This window comes from Balaenoptera musculus, chromosome X (genome assembly GCF_009873245.2).
Source record: "Balaenoptera musculus isolate JJ_BM4_2016_0621 chromosome X, mBalMus1.pri.v3, whole genome shotgun sequence".
Classification (NCBI taxonomy): Eukaryota; Metazoa; Chordata; class Mammalia; order Artiodactyla; family Balaenopteridae; genus Balaenoptera; species Balaenoptera musculus.
This window is the reverse complement of record NC_045806.1, coordinates 12183226-12205660: the sequence shown is the minus strand read 5'-3', so window position 1 is coordinate 12205660 and position 22435 is coordinate 12183226. Positions and strand designations below refer to the sequence as shown.

General features: G+C 39.7%; 1 protein-coding gene across 7 annotated transcripts in view; it reads left to right on the top strand.

The window, feature by feature from the left end:
* Positions 1-22435, top strand: part of PIR (pirin) — a 103730-nt gene that overhangs the window by 3968 nt on the left and 77327 nt on the right. For all 7 annotated transcript variants that reach the window (XR_005018384.1, XR_005018386.1, XR_005018385.1 and 4 more), the window contains exon 3: positions 15390-15482. Coding sequence is in view for 4 of the 7 variants with exons in the window: in XM_036840465.1 (XP_036696360.1) it covers positions 15390-15482 (93 nt within the window). In the remaining 3 variants the exon portion in view is untranslated. The remainder of the gene's footprint in view (positions 1-15389; positions 15483-22435) is intronic.

Sequence of the window (22435 nt, the reverse complement as noted above, 5' to 3'; positions counted from 1 at the left end):
TTGTGGCTCACGGGCTTGGTTGCTCCGCGGCACGTGGGATCTTCCCAGACCAGGGCTCGAACCCGTGTCCCCTGCATTGGCAGGCAGATTCTCAACCACTGCGCCACCAGGGAAGCCCTGTGTCTCTTCTTAAATTCTGCTCTGATATTCTCATACTCTTCCCACCATTAAGTTCCTATTCATCTGAGAACGTCTCTTGAGGTCTGTCAAACATTGTTTTTCGAAGGGACACACGCAAACAGGATTATTCTAAGGGCTAAATGCACAGTGGATGTTGGGAAGATGCAGATGGGCGTGGTGTCATTTTATACTAGGCCACATCGCCAACAGGGGAATTGGAATACCCGTCAGTAAACCCATTATTGTATGTTGAGGGTAGCTAATACTTTAATTACTCCATCTGTCAGAAACACATCTGTTGAGGAGTTCTCAATTTTTCTGGTCTTGTGAACCCCTTTGGAGGTCTGCTGAAAACCATCAGTTCATTCTCAGAATAATGTTTTATCCATTCCTTCTCAGAAAAATGTTTTTTACTTTTATTTATTTATTTTAAAATACATCTTTATTGGAGTATAATTGCTTCACAGTACTGTGTTAGTTTCTGTTGCACAACAAAGCGAATCAGCCATATGCATACACACGTCCCCATATCCCCTCCCTCGTGAGCCTCCCTCCCACCCTCCCTATCCCACCCCTCTAGGTCATCGCAAAGCACAGAGCCGATCTCCCTGTGCTGTGCTGCTGCTTCCCACCAGCCAACTATTTTATATTCGGTAGTGTATATACGTCGATGCTACTCTCACTTCACCCCAGCTTCGCCTTCCCACCCCGTGTCCTCAAGTCCATTCTCTATGTCTACCTCTTTATTCCTGCCCTGCAACTAGGTTCATCAGTACCATTTTTTTCATTTTTTAGATTCCATATATATGTGTTAGCATATGGTATTTGTTTTGCTGATTTACTTCACTCTGTATGACAGACTCTAGGTCCATCCACCTCACTACAAATAACTCAGTTTCATTTCTTTTAATGGTTGAGTAATATTCCATTGTATATATGTGCCACATCTTCTTTATCCATTCATCTGTCGATGGACATTTAGGTTGGTTCCATGTCCTGGCTATTGTAAATGGAGCTGCAATGAACATTGTGGTACATGACTCTTTTTGAATTATGGTTTTCTCAGGGTATATGCCCAGTAGTGGGATTGCTGGGTCGTATGGTAGTTCTATTTTTAGTTTTCTAAGGAACCTCCATACTGTTTTCCATAGTGGTTGTATCAATTTACATTCCCACCAGCAGTGTAGGAGGGTTCCCTTTTCTCCACACCCTTTCCAGCATTTATTGTTTCTAGCTTTTTTGATAATGACCATTCTGACCTGCGTGAGGTGATACCTCATTGTAGTTTTGATTTGCATTTCTCTAAAAATTAGTGATGATGAGCAAGCACCTTTTCATGTGCCTCTTGGCCATCTCTAAGTCTTCCTTGGTGAAATGTCTATTTAGGTCTTACACCCATTTTTTAACTGGATTGTTTGTTTTTTTGATACTGAGCTAGCTCCATGAGCTGTTTGTATATTTTGGAGATTAATCCTTTGTTGTTTCATTTGCAAATATTCTCTCCCATTCTGAGGGTTGTCTTTTTGTCTTATGTTTTCCTTTGCTGTGCAAAAGCTTTGAAGTTTAATTACGTCCCATTTGTTTGTTTTTATTTCTGTTACTCTAGGAGGTGGATCAAAAAGGATCTTGCTGTGATTTATGTGAAAGAGTGTTCTTCCTATGTTTTCCTCTAAGAGTTTTATAGTGTCCAGTCTTAAATTTAGGTCTTTAATCCATTTTGAGTTTATTTTTCTGTATGGTGTTAGGGAGTGTTCTAATTTCATTCTTTTACATGTAGCTGTCCAGTTTTCCCAGCACCACTTATTGAAGAGACTGTCTTTTCTCCATTGTGTATCCTTGCCTCCTTCATCATAGATTAGTTGACCATAGGTGCGTGGGTTTATCTCTGGGCTTTCTATCCTTTTCCATTGATCTATATTTCTGTTGTTGTGCCAGTACCATATTGTCTTGATTACTGTAGCTTTGTAGTATAGTCTGAAGTCAGGGAGTCTGATTCCTCCAGCACTGTTTTTTCCCCTCAAGACTGCTTTGGCTATTTGGGGTCTTTTGTGTCTCCATACAAATTTTAAGATTTTTTGTTCTAGTTCTCTAAAAAATGCCATTGGTAATTTGATAGGGATTGCATTGAATCTGTAGATTGCTTTGGGTAGTGTAGTCATTTTATTATAGTCAACATACAATATTGATTCTTCCAGTCCAGGAACATGGTCTATCTCTCCATCTGTTTATATCATCTTTAATTTCGTTCATCAGTGTCTTATAGTTTTCTGAATACAGGTCTTTTGTCTCCCTAGGGAGGTTTATTCCTAGGTATTTTATTCTTTTTGTTGCAGTGGTAAATGGGAGTGTTTCCTTAATTTCTCTTTCAGGTTTTTCATCATTAGTGTATAGGAATGCAAGAGGTTTCTGTGCTTTAATTTTGTATCCTGCAACTTTACCAAATACATTGATTAGCTCTAGTAGTTTTCTGGTGGCATCTTTAGGATTCTCTATGTATAGTATATCATCTGCAAACAGTGACAGTTTTACTTCTTCTTTTCCAAATTGCATCCCTTTTATTTATTTTTCTTCTCTGATTGCTGTGGCTAGGACTTCCAAAATTGTGTTGAATAATAGTGGTGAGAGTGGACATCCTTGTCTTGTTCCTGATCTTAGAGGAAATGTTTTCAGTTTTTCACCATTGAGAATGATGTTTGCTGTGGGTTTGTCGTATATGGCCTTTATTATGTTGAGGTAGGTTCCCTCTATGCCCACTTTCTGGAGAGTTTTTATCATAAATGGGTGTTGAATTTTGTCAAAAGCTTTTTCTGCATCTATTGAGATGATGATACGGTTTTTATTCTTCAATTTGTTAATATGGTGTATCACATTGATTGATTTGCGTACATTGAAGAATCCTTGCATCCCTGGGATAAATCCCACTTGATCATGGTGTATGATCCTTTTAATGTGTTGTTGGATTCTGTTTGCTAGTATTTTGTTGAGGATTTTTGCATCTATATTCATGAGTGATATTGGTCTGTAATTTTCTTTTTTTGTGGTATCTTTGTCTGGTTGGTATCAGGGTGATGGTGGCCTCATAGAATGAGTTTGGGAGTGTTCCTTCCTCTGCAATTTTTTGGAAGAGTTTGAGAAGGATGGGTGTTAGCTTTTCTCTAAATGTTTGAGAGAATTTACCTGTGAAGCCATCTGGTCCTGGACTTTTGTTTGTTGGAAGATTTTTAATCACAGTTTCGATTTCTTTCTTGTGATTGGTCTGTTCATATTTTCTATTTCTTCCTGGTTCAGTCTTGGAAGGTTATAGCTTTCTACGAATTTGTCCATTTCTTCCAGGTTGTCCATTTTATTGGCATAGAGTTGCTGGTAGTAGTCTCTTAGGATGCTCTGTATTTCTGCCATGTCTGTTGTAACTTCTCCTTTTTAATTTCTAATTTTATTCATTTGAGTCCTCTCCCTCTTCTTCATGATGAGTCTGGCTAATGGTTTATCAATTTTGTGTATCTTCTCAAAGAACCAACTTTTAGGTTTATTGATCTTTGCTATTGTTTTCTTTGTTTTCATTTTATTTATTTCTGCTCTGATCTTTATGATTTCTTTCCTTGTACTAACTTTGGGTTTTGTTTATTCTTCTTCTCTAGCTCCTTTAGGTGTAACGTTAGATTGTTTATTTAAGATTTTTCTTGTTTCTTGAGGTAGGCTTGTATTGCTATAAACTTCCTTCTTAGAACTGCTTTTGCTGCATCCCATAGGTTTTGGATTGTCGTGTTTTCATTGTCATTTGTCTCTAGGTATTTTTTGATTTCCCCTTTGATTTCTTCAGTGATCTCTTGGTTATTTAGTAACGTATTGTTTAGCCTCCTTGTATTTGTGTTTTTTACAGTTTTTTTCCTGTAATTGATTTCCAATCTCATAGCGTTGTGGTCAGAAAAGATGCTTGATACGATTTCAATTTTCTTAAATTTTCCGAGGCTTGCTTTGTGACCCAAGATGTGATCTCTCCTGGAGAATGTTCCATGTGCACTTGAGAATAAAGTGTATTCTGCCACTTTTGGTGGAATGTTGTATAATTTTCAATTAGATCTGTCTGGTCTTTTGTGTCATTTAAAGCTTGTGTTTCCTTATTTATTTTCTGTTTGGATGATCTGTCCATTGGCGTAAGTGGGGTGTTAAAGTCCCCTACTATTATTTTGTTACTGTCAATTTCTCCTTTCATGGTTGTTAGCATTTGCCTTATGTATTAAGGTGCTCCTATGTTGGGTGCATAAACATTTATAATTGTTATATCTTCTTCTTGGATTGATCCCTTGATCATTATGTAGTGTCCTTCTTTGTCTCTTGTAACAGTCTTTATTTTAAAGTCTATTTTATCTGATATGAGTATTGCTACCCCAGCTTTCTTTTGATTTCCATTTGCATGGAATATCTTTTTCCATCCCTTCACTTTCGGTTTGTATGTGTCCCTAGGTCTGAAGTGGGTCTCTTGTAGACAGCGTATATATGGGTCTTGTTTTTGTATCCATTCAGCCAGTCTGTGTCTTTTGGTTGGGGCATTTAAACCATTTACATTCAAGGTTATTATCGATATGTATGTTCCTGTTACCATTTTCTTAATTGTTTTTGGTTTGTTTTTGTGGGTCTTTTTCTTCTCTTATGTTTCCAGCTTAGAGAAGTTTCTTTAGCATTTGTTGTAAAGCTGGTTTGGTGGTGCTGAATTCTCTTAGCTTTTGTTTGTCTGAAAAGCTTTTGACTTCTCCATCGACTCTGAAAGATCCTTGCTGGGTGGAGTATTCTTGGTTGTAGGTTTTTCATCACTTTAAATATGTCTTGCCACTCTCTTCTGGCTTGCAGAGTTTCTGCTGAAAGATTAGCTGTTAACCTTATGGGGATTCCCTTGTATGTTATTTGTTGCTCTTCCCTTGCTGCTTTTAATATTTTTTCTTTGTATTTAATTTTTGATAGTTTGATTAATATGTGTCTTGGCGTGTTTCTCCTTGAATTTATTCTGTATGGGATTCTCTGCACTTCCTGGACTTGATTGACTATTTCCTTCCCCATGTTAGGGAAGTTTTCAACTATAATCTCTTCAAATATTTTCTCAGTCCCTTTCTGTTTCTCTTCTTCTTCTGGGACCCCTATAATTCGAATGTTGGTGCGTTTAATGTTGTCCCAGAGGTCTCTGAGATTGTCTTCAATTCTTTTCATTCTTTTTTCTTTATTCTGCTCCTCAGCAGTTATTTCCACCATTTTGTCTTCCAGCTCACTTATTCGTTCTTCTGCCTCTGTTATTCTGTTATTGATTCCTTCTAGTGTGTTTTTCATTTCGGTTATTGTGTTGTTCATCTCTGTTTGTTTGTTCTTTAATTCTTCTAGACCTTTGTTAAACATTTATTTTCTCAGTCTGTGCTTCCATTCTGTTTCCGAGATTCTGGATCATCTTTACTATCATTACTGTGAATTCTTTTTCAGGTAGATTGCCTATTTCTTCTTCATTTATTTGGTCTTGCAGGTTTTTACCTTGCTCCTTCATCTGTGACATATTTTTTTGCTATCTCATTTTTTTTTTTTTAATGAGTGGCATTGTGTTCCTGTTTTACTAGTTGTTTGGCCTGATGCTTTCCACACTGGAGTTTGTAGGCTATTAGGTAGAGCTGGGTCTGGTGCTGAGATGAGGAACTCTGTGAGGCCTCACTCCGATGAATATTCCCTGGGGTCTGAGGTTCTCTGTTAGTCCAGTGGTTCGGACTCGGAGCTCCCACTGCAGGAGCTTCTGCCCGACCCCGGGCTTGCGAATCAAGATCCCACAAGCTGCGTGGGGCAGCAAAAAAAGAACAATGACAAATTAAAAAATAAAATTAGACTAGGAAGCTAACAGATATGTTAGAAAGAATGTAAAAATAAAAATATAGATGAATCAGCAACCGGAAGGTACGTCAGTACCACAATAGTAAAAAAGAGGAGGAGGGAAAAGAAAAAAAAAAAAAGGCAGGGTGGGGGGAAGGCCTTAGCTGTGGAGAGTGGGGCCTAAGCAAGGGTGAGGTTTGGGTGGTGGGCGGGGCCAATGCCCAGGACTCACAGGGCTGGAAAAGGCCTTGGGGGCTCTGTGGGGTGGGGCTTAGCTATGGGATTATATACAACGGAAAACCTTTGTATTGAAATATGGTTAGCAAAATATTACAAAACAAATTTGTAATCTAGTAACCTAAATAACAACTCTAGTGACATTTGATAAGGAGATCTGGTGGCAGTTCTCATGACTACCTAATTTCACAGCTGTGAGGGGCATGAACAATAGTTCGGTATACCTGCGACAGCTGTGATGTGATATGAAAAGAGCTTTGATTTCTATTGGTGGCAAAGTCACAGATCCTGGTAAATTACTGCGGTTCTTTGACTACATCCATAATTAAAGGCAATGTTACATTTTAGTTTGGAGCTGGGTAGTGGTGACTTGTCGGGCACCAGTGTGAATGTACTTAATGCCACTAAACTGTATACTTATAAATGGTTAAGATGGTAAATTTCACGTTATGTTTGTTTTACTACAAAAAAAATTCAGAAGAAAAAAATTTCCAGTTAGAGGTTAGTGAAAATAAAAATGTGTGTGTGTGTGTGTTTGTTTTTTTTCCCCAGCCAAGTTTACCCGAATTCTATCCATGGTTCCCAGTTAAGAGTCCCTGGCTGAAAACCTATGCTTTAAAGACCTCTGCATTTTACTAATGCAAAGGATCTACCATGCCCCAGGTGTGCCTCTACCCTAAAGAAAAATAAATGGATAGGAATCATTCCTAATGCTATCACTCTGGTTTAATCACTGTTAAGACAAAGGGTGTTTCATTTTGTCTGTGTATAGTTAAATATTTTAGTTGTACAGAATAAACAATTTTGTGTCCTTAGTTTTTCATTTAAGAGGGTAGCAAAAGCACTTCCCGTGTTATTATAAATTCTTCATAAACACCATTTAAATAGTTATGACATATTCCAGTGTATGAGCATATCATTATTCTCTTACTCCTGGCCCTACATTTTTTATTTTTTAATTTTTAAAAAAATTTTTATTGAAGTATAGTTGCTTTACAATGTGTTAATTACTGCTGTACAGCAAAGTGATTCAGTTATACATACATATATATATATATATATTCTTTTTTTATATTCTTTTCCATTATGGTTTATCATAGGATATTGAATATAGTTCCCTGTGCTATGTTGTAGGACCTTGTTGTTTATCCATTCCGTATATATAAAAGCTTACATCTGCTAACCCCGACCTCCTCCCCCTTGGCAACCACCAGTCTGTTAAATATGTCTGTGATTCTGTTTCTATTTCATAGACAGGTTCATTTGTGTCATATTTTAGATTCCACGTGTAAGTGGTATCATATGATATTTGTCTTTCTCTGTCTGATTTACTTCACTTAGTATGATCATCTCTAGGTCCATCCATGTTGCTGCAAATGGCATTATTTCATTCTTTTTAATGGCTGAGTAGTATTCCATTGTATGTATGTACCACATCTTTATCCATTCATCTGTTGAGGGACATTTAGGCTGTTTCCATGTCCTGGCTATTGGGAATAGTGCTGCTATGAACACAGGGGTGCATGTATCTTTTCGAATTATAGTTTTGTCCGGGTATATGCCCAGGAGTGGGATTGCAGGATCATCTGGCAACTCTGCTTTTAGTTTTTTGAGGAACCTCCATACTGTTTTCCACAGTAGCTGCACCAACTTACATTCCTAGCAACAGTGTAGGAGGGTTCCCTTTTCTTCACACCCTCTCCAGCATTTATTATTTGTAGACTTTTTGATGATGCTGGCCCTGCATTTGACCATTTAGATTGTTACCCTATTTGTTAGCACTCCACACACTGCCAGCTTGCCAGAAAGATGGACCCCAACCCTCCCATCAGCAGAGAAGGAAAACATCACTCTCACTTCAAGGTGGTTACTTTTCAAACTTTTTGCACCAAGGCTCTATCAGTAGAAAATAAAATCTCATAAAAAACCTGGAGCCCAGAGCTATTTTAGTGTAGAATTTACAACAGTGTTTGATGTTAGTGGCCCTAGGTGACACGTTCCCTGTGACTGTAAATGCGGAGGTGGAGGAATTCACAGTGCTCTTTCGGTGATGAATGGTAAACAAGATGGAGTTGGGCTGGCTGGCACCTTCCATTAAAATTGTGTATGGGCCGGGACAGCCAAGCTGGAATTGAAATGATTGCATAGCATGATGTTGGTGGGTGGTTCCTCTGTGCTTCCAGCAGGAGGGAAACCCACCGGTCACCTGCATTTGCCTCTATGCCCCACTTCCCCTTCCACCAGACAGTCCTTGCTGATGCGATTTTCCTTGGACCACTGTCATGCAGTGACACCTCAGAGATGTTGTGGGTTCAGTTCCAGGCCACTGCAATAAAGCGAATATTGCAGTAAAGCAGGTCACATGATTATCTTGGTTTCTCAGTGCATATAGAAATTACTTATGTTTAAACTACAGTATAGTCTATTAAGTGTGCAATAGCATTGTGTCCAAAAAAACAACGTACACACCTTAATTAAAAAAATACTTTATTGCTAAAAAATGCGAACTGTTATCTGAGCCTTCAGCGAGTTGTAGTGGTAACGTCAAAAATCACTGATCACAGATCACCATAACGCATAGAATAACAGTGGAAAAGTGTGAAATATTGTGAGAATTACCAAAATGTGACACAGAGACACAAAGTGAGCAAACGCTGTTGGAAAAATGGCACCGATAGACACTTGACGCAGGGCTGCCACAAACCTTCAATTTGTAAAAAACACAGTACTTGCAAAGCGCAATACCTCTAAGTGCAATAAAACAAGGTATGCCTGTATATGTTTTTTATTAGGAAGAATTTCTAACGTAGAAAAGTAGAAAATAGTATAATGACTCTCCAGGTACCCAGCATCCACAGTGATCAACTCATGGGCAATCTTGTTTCCAATCTTGGTCCCCATCCATTTCTTCCATCGAAGTATTTTGAAGTGAATCATTTCATTTCATTCAGAAATATTTCAGTTTTTACTTTAAAAATATAACTATAATCCCATTATCACAGTTAAAATTATAAGAGTTTCTTAATATCAAACCACCTTGGTCCTAGTTGATGCAGGACCTGTAGATGGCGCTCTCCAGTAGCAGTGTCTCTAGGCCTTGAGTCAAGGTAGAGGAGGTCCACTCAAGGCCATATTTAGACCTCAGTCTGGACTACGTGTTGGCAGTTTCCTTCTACCTTCTCATCGTTACCCTCAGGCTCCAGTCTAGAGGCTGAGTTAGGCCCAGGGGGTAGTCTGAGGTGTTGGAGTCTACCTTTGAGGGGCCCCTGCCTTTTTCTGCTGCCATATTATCTTGACGTAGCCTGGCCTTCTGTCAGGTGTTGGGAGGGTCGGGGGGGTCCTCTCCTGAGACAATAATTTAAAAGAAGAAAAAATAATTTAAAAAACAGGCATTATTGCCCTTATATCAGTTCGATTAGGCTCAGTTGTGTATAACGGAAAGCATCCTTCCAAACCAGTGGTTTATGTATGTAAGGATTTGTGTTCCTCTTTTGAAAATCCAAAAGTAGGTGGTCCAGGGTGGGCCTGGAAGCTCCACACTTAGCAGAGACCCATGCTCATTCTATCTTAGTTCATCCTTCTTACTGCATTCTTATTGTATCACGTTATGGTCCAAGACGCTGTCAGAGCAATAGCAACCATTTGCCCTTGGGTGCAGAAAGGAGGAAGAGGGGAAAGGCAAAACAATATACGCCAGCTGTCTGTCTCCTTTTATAAGAGATTTCCCTAAAAGTCCCACTCAGCAACTTCTGCGTTCCTCGCATTAGCCAGATTCGGTCATATGACCACACCTACCTACAAGGGAAGCTAGGGACCTAGCACAAGTATCACTTGGGATGTTGGTGGAGTACCTTCTGTGTGCACAGAATTATTCTAGATTCAGTGGAGCATCACAGAAAAGCATAACGTTGGCCCTGTCCACGAGGAACTGATATTCCTGGCAGTTACTTCCAGTGCTTTCTGATTTCAATAAAATGCCAGACTGCTGGAGCTTTGTTAAAGGAACGCCACAGGCCGGAGGGGTGGTGGCCACAGGTTTCAACTGGCCTTCTCAAGAGATCAAAAGAAATAGCTTGGAAGCTGCCAACTGAAAGTGGCAGCTAAAGGATTTGGAACTGTTTGAAGGAAAGGAAATTCTCATATCGTTCAAAAACTTTGAAAGATCATCAGTTTAATGAGTTGGGGCCCAAGTCAAGACATTTAAAAAAATCATAGTTCTTATATATCTCAGAGCTTGTCTTGCAGATAAGAGGTGTCTCTGTAAGATGTTCTTGGATACATGCTGAATGTTTAGAGAATGTGAGGAACTTTGATGAGGGCTAATACCTAGCCTGCAGATAACACTTTAGGACAATAGTCTGATGCAGATACTCTTGCTTATCGGAGGAAGAGTGTCTCTTACAGACGTGCCCCATCCTTTAGCCGGATAAACAGTTCATCCCTCTGACTTTCACCGCATCCAGCCCCCTGGCTTCTGCAGGCTTCTTGTGCTGCCTTTCTTTTTGTGTGTGTCCATAAGTCAAGGACTGGTGACAGAAGGATTGGATATGCGACCCAGATATCACAAATAGGACTTGCCAAACGATGAATACCTACTGGTCTCTAACTGGCAGATGGTGATGAGGGTAGTACTGGAAAGAGGGAACCTCTTCTTTTCATGATTTAGTTAACAGCAGGACATATTTGCTCATAGGAAACTGATCCCAAGAAGCAATACACATCTCTTGATCTCATCTTCACCCACATTTTAATACCATAGAACCACAATAATGTAGAAGTAAAAAGCCATCTTGAGGCTCGAGACCCTTTGTTTGGCAAGTAGTTGTGTCTCAGAGATTTATGGAACTGGTACAATGTGACAGGTACCACCCAACTATGTAGAACCTGCCCTGCTTCAGGCACTGGACCAGGTGTCCTCCATTCATTGTTTCCAGGCCTTCATGCTGTGTATGATCCTGTGAGAAGAAGCAGTGTATAATAAGGTATGAGAATTCTCAGCCTCTCCTCCTCCCAACCCCAGTTCCATTCCTGGGCTTTCACTGAGCTGAAATGGAATTATGAGAGACAGGATGAGACCGAGAGGATCTGAGATCTGATTTTCACTGGAAAGGGCAGAGAATTACTGGTGGGAGAGAGAAGAGTAAATTCAGAAGATGAGGGGGAGAAGGAGAAAAGGGAAGAGCTGTCTCCAGATGGTTGGAGGAGATCTGAAGGGTTAGAGTGAGAGATGATGGAAATATTGCAGACATTTATTGGAGAGGAGGAGGGCTGATGTGAAACAAATCTTTAAGTCGAAGCCCCTTTTGGCATTTTTGAGAGAATTCAATAGATATTTGAATTGTTTTCCAGTTACTTTTAAATATTGGACTGGATGGAACACTGGGCTAAGATGGGTTACAAAGTGGCCCAGCTTTATATGGCTTACAGCCCATACTTTAAAGTGAAGAAATTGAGACTTGATTAGGCTAAAAAACTTGTAGTAACTTGTTGAATTTGTGTGCGTGTGTGTGTATGTGCTATATGTGTTATATGTATGTATATACATAATGTGTGTGCAAGTGTGTATGCATATTTTTTCCACAGAAAGTGAAAATAAGAGAGTCGAGACAAGAGACAGAGAGGGTTTGGTACCTTCATTTCTAGCAATAGGACAGAGTAGATACCCTGAAACAAAGAAGCAAACAAACAAATAAATAACCTAAAAATTAATTAGCTGAGCTGACAGGAAGTTAGAGCAATTCTTAGAGTCTAAAAACAATGAGAAAGAAAGAAAAAATAGGAAATCTGAACAGTTTCATAGTCAGTAGGGTAATTGAATCAGTATTTTGAAAGTTTATTACAAAGCAACAGGTCCAGATTTTACAGACAAATTTTACCAAATGTTTAAGGTACAGATAATTCCACTAATACACAAACTCTCCAAGAGACGAAGCTCCAGGGAGTCCTCAAATCACGTTATGAAGTCACGTTACCTTGCTATCAAGACCAGGCAAGGACAGCAAATGAAGGGATAATTACATCTCATTTAGAAACTTTTGCAGGACTCATAAGCAAAATATTAACCAACCAAATACAGCAATGTATAAAAAGGTATTATGTCATGACCAAGTTTGGATTGTCTGAAGAAAGCAAATTTGGTTTAATGTTAGAAAATCTATTTATATAACTTACCAACACTAAGAGATTAAAGGAGAAAAAATATATAATGTCTCAGTCAGTGCAGAAAGCGCATTCACTAGAATTCAGCATCCATTTATGCTAAAGAAAAGATCAGTAAACTAGAAATAAAAGGGAAATTCCTTAACCTTATGACAGGAATCTACAGAAAACCCACATTAAACAACCTGCTTACCAGTGAAACTTTAAAAAGCAATCTGTGTAACATTAGGGACTAGGCAAGGTTGCCTATTACCATCTATTCTACTCAGCATCCTTGTAGAGGGGCCAGCTTGCAAGAAGACAGAAAAAGAAATAGAAAGTATAAGGGTTGAAAATGAAGGGGGGAAAACAGTTATTTGCTGATGGCTGTTGGTTGGAATATTACTCCCAAATATTCACTCCCTCCCTGTAATAGATTATACACTCCCACCCACTTTTGGGTGCGTTACCCATGAGTCCCACAGGGCGGGTTTAAGTGCCCTCCTGTCTGCCTTTGGGCTTGACCACGTCACGTGCTTTGACCAATGGGACATGTAACTGGGATTGTGCACCATTGGCTCCTGCCCTTGGCTATGAGAACAGCACGTCCTAGAGAGTGGCCACTGTTTCATCTTGGGACCCAGAATGAGAAGACATGTAGAGGCCAGCCTGGCCCAGCAAAACCCAGAGAAACGGCAGCCTGCCTCAGCTTTAATCTAATGCAAGCAAAAAATACTTTGAACTATTGGCCAAATGCTTATTGATAAATATATTGGTGATATGAATGTCTGCAAAGAAAACCCAAAAGAAGCTACAGATGAATTATTAAAATTAAGAAGAGCTTAGCAGTGTTCAAAATCGCCTTTCTATTCACGTTTCTTTTTTTTTAACATTTTTTGGCTGCACCGGCGTGGCTTGCAGGGTCTTAGTTCCCCGACCAGGGATTGAACCCGTGCCCCCTGCAGTGAAAGCATGGAGTCTTAACGACTGACCGCCAGGGAAGTCCTTCTATTCACATTTTTAATCCCCAGCAGCAAACTGTTCAAAAACATTAGTTAAAAATGCTATTTACATTCCTGTAGCTTTGTAATATAGTTTGAAATCAGGGAGCGTGATGCCTCCAGCTTGGTTCTATTCAGGGTCTTGTGTGGTTCTGTACACACTTTAGGATTGTTTGTTCTATTTCTATGAAGAATGTTATTGGTTATTTTAATAGGGATTGTGTTGAATGCTTTGGGTAATATGAGCATTTTAACAATATTAATTCTTCCAGGAAGAAGCACAGAATGAGCACAGAATGTATTTCCTTTTATTTGTGTCATCTGCACTTTCTTTCATCAATGTCTTATAGTTTTTAGTGTACAGGTCTTTTACCTCCTTGGATAATTTATTCCTAGGAATTTTATTCTTTTTGATGCAATTGTAAATGGGATTGTTTTTTTAATTTTTCTTTCTAATAGTTTGTTGTTAGTACATAGAAACTCAACAGATTATGGTAGTGCATATTTGAAAGTTGCCAAGAGGGTACCTTTTTATAGTGACAGATGGTAATTAGACTTAGTGTGGTGATCATTTTGCAGTATTTACAAATATCAAATCATTACCTTCTACATCTGAAACTAATATAATATTATATGTCAATTATATCTCAATGAAAATACTATTTACAATGCTATGGAAGTATGTTAGTTAGAAAAAAATATTTAATATATGCAAAATCTGTATGGAGAAAATTATAAATCCTATTGAAAGACATTTTCAAAGACCTGAATAAATGGAGATAACCATGTTTATGAGTAGGAAAACCCAATATTATATAAATGTCATTTCTTCCCAAATTGATCCATAGATTCAAGGCAAGTCCAATCAAAAGTCCAACATTTTTGTTTGTATATGTTTTTAAGTTTTCTAAAATTTGTGTAGACTAACAAATGGCCAAGGATAACCAAGATGAACATAAAGATATGCTGATGACAGCCAGATCTGTTTCTACGTCTAATTTGGGCTCAAGATTTATCTTCAGTTGCCATTTAGCTTTTGCACAATATACTGGACACTGAATATTCATAGTTCTATTTATATAAATATTTATATACATATCTCAAACTCAACATGACCTAGAATGAAGTCACCATGGCTACTTCAAGGCTGCTTCTTCTGTTATGTTTCTTGTGCTTCTGGATGGCCCAACCGTCCTCCCAGGCCCCATAGCTAGAAATTTGGGAGGGATCTAATGCTCTTCCTTTTTCCCATTCTCCATCACTACTGCCATTGCCTTAGTCCTGGCCTTTGTCCTTGCCTGGACTGTTGAAATCACCTTCTGAATATTCTTTGCCTCACGTCTCATCCTTTTCCAGACCATCTTCCACATGTATGCTAGGGTGGTCTTTCTAGATTTGATCGTGTCAACCTGATGAAAACCCATCACCTTCAGGATAAAACCCAAACTCCTTTAAGATTTGGCCTGTATCCTCAGCCCATCTCTCATCATAATTCCATGTGCATCTTTTGCTTCAGTAGAGTAGTTTCCTCGCAGTGTTTCAAGTTTGCCAAGCTGCTTCTCTGCTCTTTCATTTAGAATATTCTTCCTTCTCCCACTTCTTGATTAACTTCTACATGTACTTCAAGACCCAGCTCAAGTGACACCTCCCTGGTAGAACCTTCCCTGATCCCACCCTACGCTCCTATGTGTTGTCTTTCTCCAGAGCATTTATCATCACAGCACAGTAACTGATGTTCTAGTCTGTTCCCCTGTGATGAATCTGTTTATATATAGACTGTATCTCAATTGTGCTTGACTATTTAGATCTTAGACAATCATGAATTGTTTGTCCACTTCTCATAAAATGTCAGCTGTTTAACTTAGTGAATCCGTGTGTGTGTGTGTGTGTGTGTGTGTGAGGAGTTCTTTCCTGAAAGCAACTAGCATTGCAAAAAGTTGCTCATTAGCCAAATCATTTTTAATTAGGTTTGCTAGATCTCTTCTTGAATGTAGCCCCGAGTAGCGTGGCTTAAAAGGCACATCTAATCTGCTGGATTTTTTTTTTTTTCAGTTAAAACATCTGGATCCATTTTTATTGTTTGATGAATTTAAAGGCGGTAGACCAGGTGGATTTCCTGATCACCCGCACCGAGGTTTTGAAACAGTAAGTAAAAGAATTTGACCGCAAAATTGTGTATTTTAAAATTTACCTCTGTTCTTAAAATTAGTAATCACTTCTAATAGAAAATTCAAATTTAAGAGCAATGAATAATAGGCAAAAATTAATTTATAAGTTCCTGGCTATAGACTGGTTGTTAACAGAATTGTAATATCTATTTTACATGAAATATATTCAAATTTAAATATTTACTGTTTTTAATCTTCTTTGAATTCATTTGAATTTGTGCCACTGGATATATTCCTGTCTGAGCAGTTAAAAAAGGCAAGAATTGGCTTCTTAAAATATTTATATAATTAAAATAATTTATTGGAGGTAGGAGAAACAATCTAAGATGTGATTAAAATACTTTTATATAAAAACCTGCTTCTCTTCAAGAATTTTCAGAAATGTTTAGTCTCATGTAGTATAATATTTTAAACCCCAAAATACAATCCAAGAACACTATTAGTATTTGACTCAGTTCTAAGGAATTATAGAATCAAGGGGCCGAAACAGAATGTGGCCTAAAAATTAGAATTTTAAGGCCAGATATATACATTTACAAATTTAACTGTAAAGTTTATACAGATTCTGCTGAACACTTATTTTCAGTTTTAGTTCAATGAGAAAATAAGAATGTGTAATATAATATTGGGGCCCTTTCAAAGATTCCCATTCTCCACACACACAGATACTGTGGGGAAGATGCAGGGACAGTTCCCAACAAAGTTCAGTCACCTGCTCCCTGAGGAAAACCTGTATTCTAAGGGAACAGACTAGGGCTTAGTGTGTTTGTCAAGTCCATTACTGAATGAGTAAATATTTATTGATGTCTGGCGACATGAAGCATGGTGTCAGGTGATCTTCTGTATGTTGGGATGTGTGTGTTTGTGTGTTGGGGAAACTGGGCAGAGGCAGAGGAAGGGAGGCTAATGAAGAATGAGGCATGACCCCTGCTTGCCTCCAGTATGGGGTTTAGTTAAGGATGTAAAAGATGTGGACAAGTAAAGAGTTAACCTCTGCAGTGTGAAAATAGAATAAGCCTAGAAGCTTCTGGAAACAGTTTGAAGGATTAAGGTCGTTGGACCGGTTTCCATTTGTCACTTAGCCATTTGCCTTCCGGTTCTCTTCTCTGTGACCACTTCGGGGCCACTGTGCCTTGCTTTACAGCAGTAATGGAAGGCATGCCTTTCACCTCGCCTACACTCATGCTGAGTTCTGACTCGGCTTCTGGAACAGGTCTCCCTACTATGCTCTTCTGCTTCTGGTATCAGGACATTCTCACCACTCCATCCCACAGCTCCAGCTACCATTTTACTAATCCTTCAAGATCTTTTCAGATATTACTGTCTCCATCATGTTTTCCAGACAGTCCCGAGAGGATACCCTTTCTCCTTCATTTGGCCCCCGTAGCATTAGATTTTTCCACTCATACATGTTAGATCTTTATGGTGGCCTTGATCATATTCTGTTTTGTATTAAAATGAGGAATTGCCTCAACCTCCCCCTCCCACACCCAAGAGGACTGTAAGTTTCTTCAGCTCAGATCATCCCGCCTGTCTCCATGTTCTCCTGGTGGAGATTCTCAGTCACTCCTGGCTGAATTTAATTGAATAATAAAAAGAGATGGCTTCTGCTGAAGATGACAAATATATTAAATAAAATGAATGGTGAAACACATTGCTTTCCTTTCCATTATTGAAAGAAAATTTAATTTCCTTTCTTTTTTTTTTTTTTGCCACACCACGCTGCATGCGGGGTCTTAGTTCCCTGACCAGGGATCAAACCTGCTCCAGGGAAGTCCCTAATTTCCTTTCTAAGTTACAATTTATAAATTGTACAGTGCTCAATGTTAAACTACTCTGGGAAGGGGTCCAGCTGTAGAATATCGATTTTTGGCTCTTTACTTTTGAGTAAGCATTTTCCTGAAAAGTGTAATTGTAACTATAGCCAATCCTCATCATCTGTAGATTCTATATTCGTGAATTCACCTCCTCACTAAATGTATTTGTAACTGTGGTGCTTGCGCCGTCATTGGCGGGCATGCGCAGAGCAGCCCAATGTGCACATGCTCTCAGCTGAGGGTGATCAAGACGATGCTCTGCCTTCTTGTTTCAGCTCTCATACTGCAAACAAGTGTCCTTCTTGAGGTCTATTTAGTGCCACATTTTTGTGCTTTTTGTTGGTGATCTCGCTGTTTTAAATGCCTCCCCCACCCCAGGCATAGTGCTGAAGTGCTGTCCAGTGTTCCTAAGGGCAAGAAGGCTGTGAGGGGCCTTATGGAGAAAATACGTGTGTTAGAGACGCTTCCTTCAGGCCTGAGTTACGCTGCTGCTGGCCGTGAGTTCAGTGTTAATGAATCAGCGACACATATTCAGTAAGGTGTCTTTAAACAGAAGCACACATAACAGGAGGTTACGTATTGATTCTTGGTTGTGACTTGAGGCTTGCAGGAACGCAACCCTGTATTTCCTCAGGAGCAGAGGTTCAGTGTTGGCTCATTCAGTGATCATGGCAACTTTATAGAACATCACTACTGTAAATAACTAGAATCGACTGTACCAGTTTCCCCCAGGAGTGTAGGTAAGGTAAGGACTCAGCTGTCTCTTACTGTGAACTTTAATAGTCTGCAGTTCAAAACCAGGTCCACTTCTAGGCTCTCCTCACCTCCTCCCTGGAGCATTCTCTACAGGCTTGTTGTAAATTTTGAAAATGCTAATTAGTATAAAGAACAGAGTTAGAATCACCTGTTATCTTACCATCCAGAAATAGGCATTGCTATTGTTTTGGCGTATTTTCTTCCAGTACTTTTTTTTCTGGTATGCTGTATATGTTTTGTGTCTTTTTTTTCCCCTAACATTGTACTGTTAACATTTTCCCAATATTTAAAAAAAGATTAATCTTTGATGGCTTCATTAAGCATCTGCCATGAAATTGTACCAGTTGACATTACCAGAGCAATGTATGAGGGTACTTGTTTTCCTACAGCATCACCAACACAATATATTTACCCAACTTTTCTTTACCTTTGCCATTTTTTAAAAAATTTTTTAAAATTTTATTTATTTATGGCTGTGTTGGGTCTTCATTTCTGTGCGAGGGCTTTCCCGGTTGCGGCAAGCGGGGGCCACTCTTCATCGCGGTGCGCGGGCCTCTCACTATCGCAGCCTCTCTGGTTGCGGAGCACAGGCTCCAGACGCGCAGGCTCAGTAATTGTGGCTCACGGGCCCAGTTGCTCCGCGGCACGTGGGATCTTCCCAGACCAGGGCTCGAACTCGTGTCCCCTGCATTGGCAGGCAGATTCTCAACCACTGTGCCACCAGTGAAGCCCTATCTTTGCCATTTTGACAAGTGAAAAATAATGCTTCATCAGTTTTAATTTGAATTTTTCTTATCTGAGCAAGGTTGGTTATCTTTTCATTCATTTTTGGCTGCATTGGGTCTTCGTTGCTGCGCGTGGGCTTTCTCTAGTTGTGGTGAGCGGGGGCTACTCTTCATTGCGGTGCATGGGCTTCTCATTGCAGTGGCTTCTCTTGTTGTGGAGCACAGGCTCTAGGCATGTGAGCTTCTGTAGTTGTGGCCTGTGGGCTCAGTAGTTGTGGCTCACGGGCTCTAGAGCACAGGCTCAGTAGGTGTGGCGCACGGGCTTAGTTGCTCCATGGCCTGTGGGATCTTCCCGGACCAGGGCTTGAACCCGTGTTCCCTGCATTGGCAGGCGGATTCTTAACAACTGTGCCACCAGGGAAGCCCTTCTTTTCATTTTTAAACATCTTTTTACCATACATGTTTATATTCTTGGCCTATTTTGTTCTGTTGGGTTGGTGGTATTATTCTTATTGCTTTATAAATGCTCTTTGCATATTAAGGAAATCAGGCCCTTTTCAGTGATAGGAGTTGAAATAGTGTTAACAAGGATTTGGCTTGTTTTGCACGCCCCCAAAGGTAGACCTTTAGATACAAAGCATAGGTACAACCCGATAGAAGGAAGACCTTTTTAACAATTCCTTATGCAAAGATGGAATAGGTCCCCTGGATCAGTGATTTTCTTATGCCTGGAGAAATACAAGCATGCATTGCATGTTAACATAATGGGTATGTTATCAAGATCAATGGTCCTCAAAATAGGTTTTGTGCGAGATGAGTCAGTGCTGTGCTGAAATAAAATATTAGAGCTCATGTTTATATTTTTAAAGAAAACTGAAATTATGCTGGACTAACACATGAATATAAAATAGAACTAAATATATGTTGTTTAGTCCCTGCTCACATTTTTTTAAACTAATACTGATACATGATCAAAGAAATGTGGAGAATATTTTCCTGCAAAATTATTATTACCTCAGGTGTGATCCGTGAACCAGCAGTGGTATCACCTGGAATCTCAGGTGCCAACTCAACCTAGGAATCACTTATCTAGATGACCCTCCAAACCAGAAATATTATTATTTTTTTAATTGAAGTATAGTTGATTTACAATGTTGTGTTAATTTCTGCTGTACAGCAAAGTGATTCAGTTTTATATATATATACTTTTTCATATTCTCTTCCATTATGGTTTATCACAGGATATTGAATATAGTCCCTGTGCTATACAATAGGACCTTGTTGTTTATCCATCCTATATATACTAGTTTGCATCTGCTAACCCCAAACTCCCAATCCATCCCTCTCCCACCTCCCCTCCCTCTTGGCAGCCACAAGTCTGTTCTCTATGTCTCTGAGTCTGTTTCTGTTTCATAGATAAGTTCATTTGTGTCATATTTTAGATTCCACATATAAGTGATATCATATGGTATTCATCTTTCTCTTCCTGACTTACTTCACTTAGTATGATAATCTCTAGGTCCATCCATGTTACTGCGAATGGCATTATTTCATTCCTTTTTATGGCTGAGTAGTATTCCGTTGTATATATGTACCACATCTTCTTTATCCAAGAAATATTATAACTCTATGAGCTAAGAACAAGAACCTGATTTTACTGAGTTAATGGCTAATCATTTTCTAAAACTTAACTCTTCGGTTTAGATAGCGAAATACATTCTGTTAAAAACTTGCATAAAAGTTGAGGAAGAAGGAAGGCCCTGGAGGAGGCACAGCTGGTGGTCCCAAGACAAAGGGGAAAATGCACGCAGAATTTCCTGCCTGTAGTTTGGACTCCGGGGAGCATTGTTTTGAAAGGCCAAGTGGTAAAGGGTGGAATGATTTTGCAGTTACCTATTTCTGGTCAGGCCTGATACCTTGATTTGTTTAGGGCAACTCTGTATGCTCAGAACAAAGAACCATGTGAAGAAATGCGCAACACTCTTCCTTTTTAATCCACGCCCTGCCCCAATTTAGTTTTGCCTGAAAGAGAAGTGCTTCAATTTCACACACTGTTGATGAACCCTTCACCTACCATTTTGTACCTTTCAAAATCATCCTTTAAATTATAGCCTCAGGACTTTCCAGGTTTTAGCACTGAAAGGCCCCGTGTTCCTAGGAACCCCTCTGTCCTGGGGAAACCAACCTGGTTGATCATTCCTGCTTCAATTGAAGAATGGTTAGGAGTAACCGTCCTGCCTGCTTCTCAGGAATGTTTTAGGATGGTCTGGTCCATTCTGTCCTTAGTTGGGCTTAGAAATGTTTTATCAAGTTTTTCACCACAAGCCTCAGCAGGTTCTTTGATTTTGTTCAGGAGAACAAACCCGCTCTGTTTCCAAGGGTGTGCCCATCAGAAAAGCCAGACTAATGTTTACTGGTTGGCAGCCAGCAGCGTTTGCATGCAACCTCTGAACAATACCTCTAGAGGAAGGGTAGGGTTCTGTTGATTCACACCTAAAACTTACAACTGGACCCAAACCTCCCGTCTCCCACGCGGCCTGTTTTTTCTAATTTGCATTGCACTTTCAAACCCAAACCATACCATCGTTGAATCAAAGCTGGGGAAAAAAAAAGCTTGATTGAATTCAAAATCCATTCTGGAGGGACTTCCCTGGTGGCGCAGTGGTTAAGAATCCGCCTGCCAATGCAGGGGACACGGGTTTGAGCCCTGGTCCAGGAAGATCCCACAGGCCGCGGAGCAACTAAGCCTGTGCGCCACAACTACTGAGCCTGCGCGCTAGAGCCTGTGCGCCACAACTACTGAACCCACGTGCCACAACTACTGAAGCCTGCGCGCTTAGAGCCCGTGCTCCACAACAAGAGAAGCCACCGCAATGAGAAGCTCATGCACCGCAATGAAGAGTAGCCCCCGCTCGCCACAACTAGAGAAAGCCTGTGCAAAGCAAAGAAGACCCAACACAGCCAAAAATGAATAAGTAAATAAATTTAATTACAAAAACATAACGTTTAAAAAAATCTATTCTGGAAAGAAAAAAAAATACTCTAGGAAAACTAGGAAAGAAGGATATTTTCTGAACATCAGAAAGACTATTGTTCACGGAACATCCTCTCTCATCTCTGACATGGAGGTATTGACATGTTCCTGTCACTGTGAGAAAAAGATGAGAATGTCTACCAGCACCATCACGATTGAATATGGTTCTGGAAGCTTTGACGCTATTAATAAGAGAGCTATTGGAAAGGAGGAGGACAAATTATTTATTTGTAGGTAATATGCTAATAAAAGGAAACCCCACCGTGGCTGCGTCCAGCTTTGGGTGGTGATGTGATTGGAGGACGATGGAGGGCACAGGACTTGTTCTAAAGTTACGGTTACACTGCAGCATGTGGATTTTAGCGTATACATTTATTTGGCGTGGATTGGGGGTGACACTAACAGATTATAGGAAGGAAGCTAAAGCCACCCTCACCCCCAGGACACCTCTCGGCACCACCATGCTAAGAACATCAACCAAAACCTCTTACTAAATGGCTGGATAGAAAATAACTATGCAAAAATCACCCACTTTCCTGCCCAAAGGCAATAGCCAGATATAATGGGGGGGGCAGTCCCATTCATAATAGCAATAAGA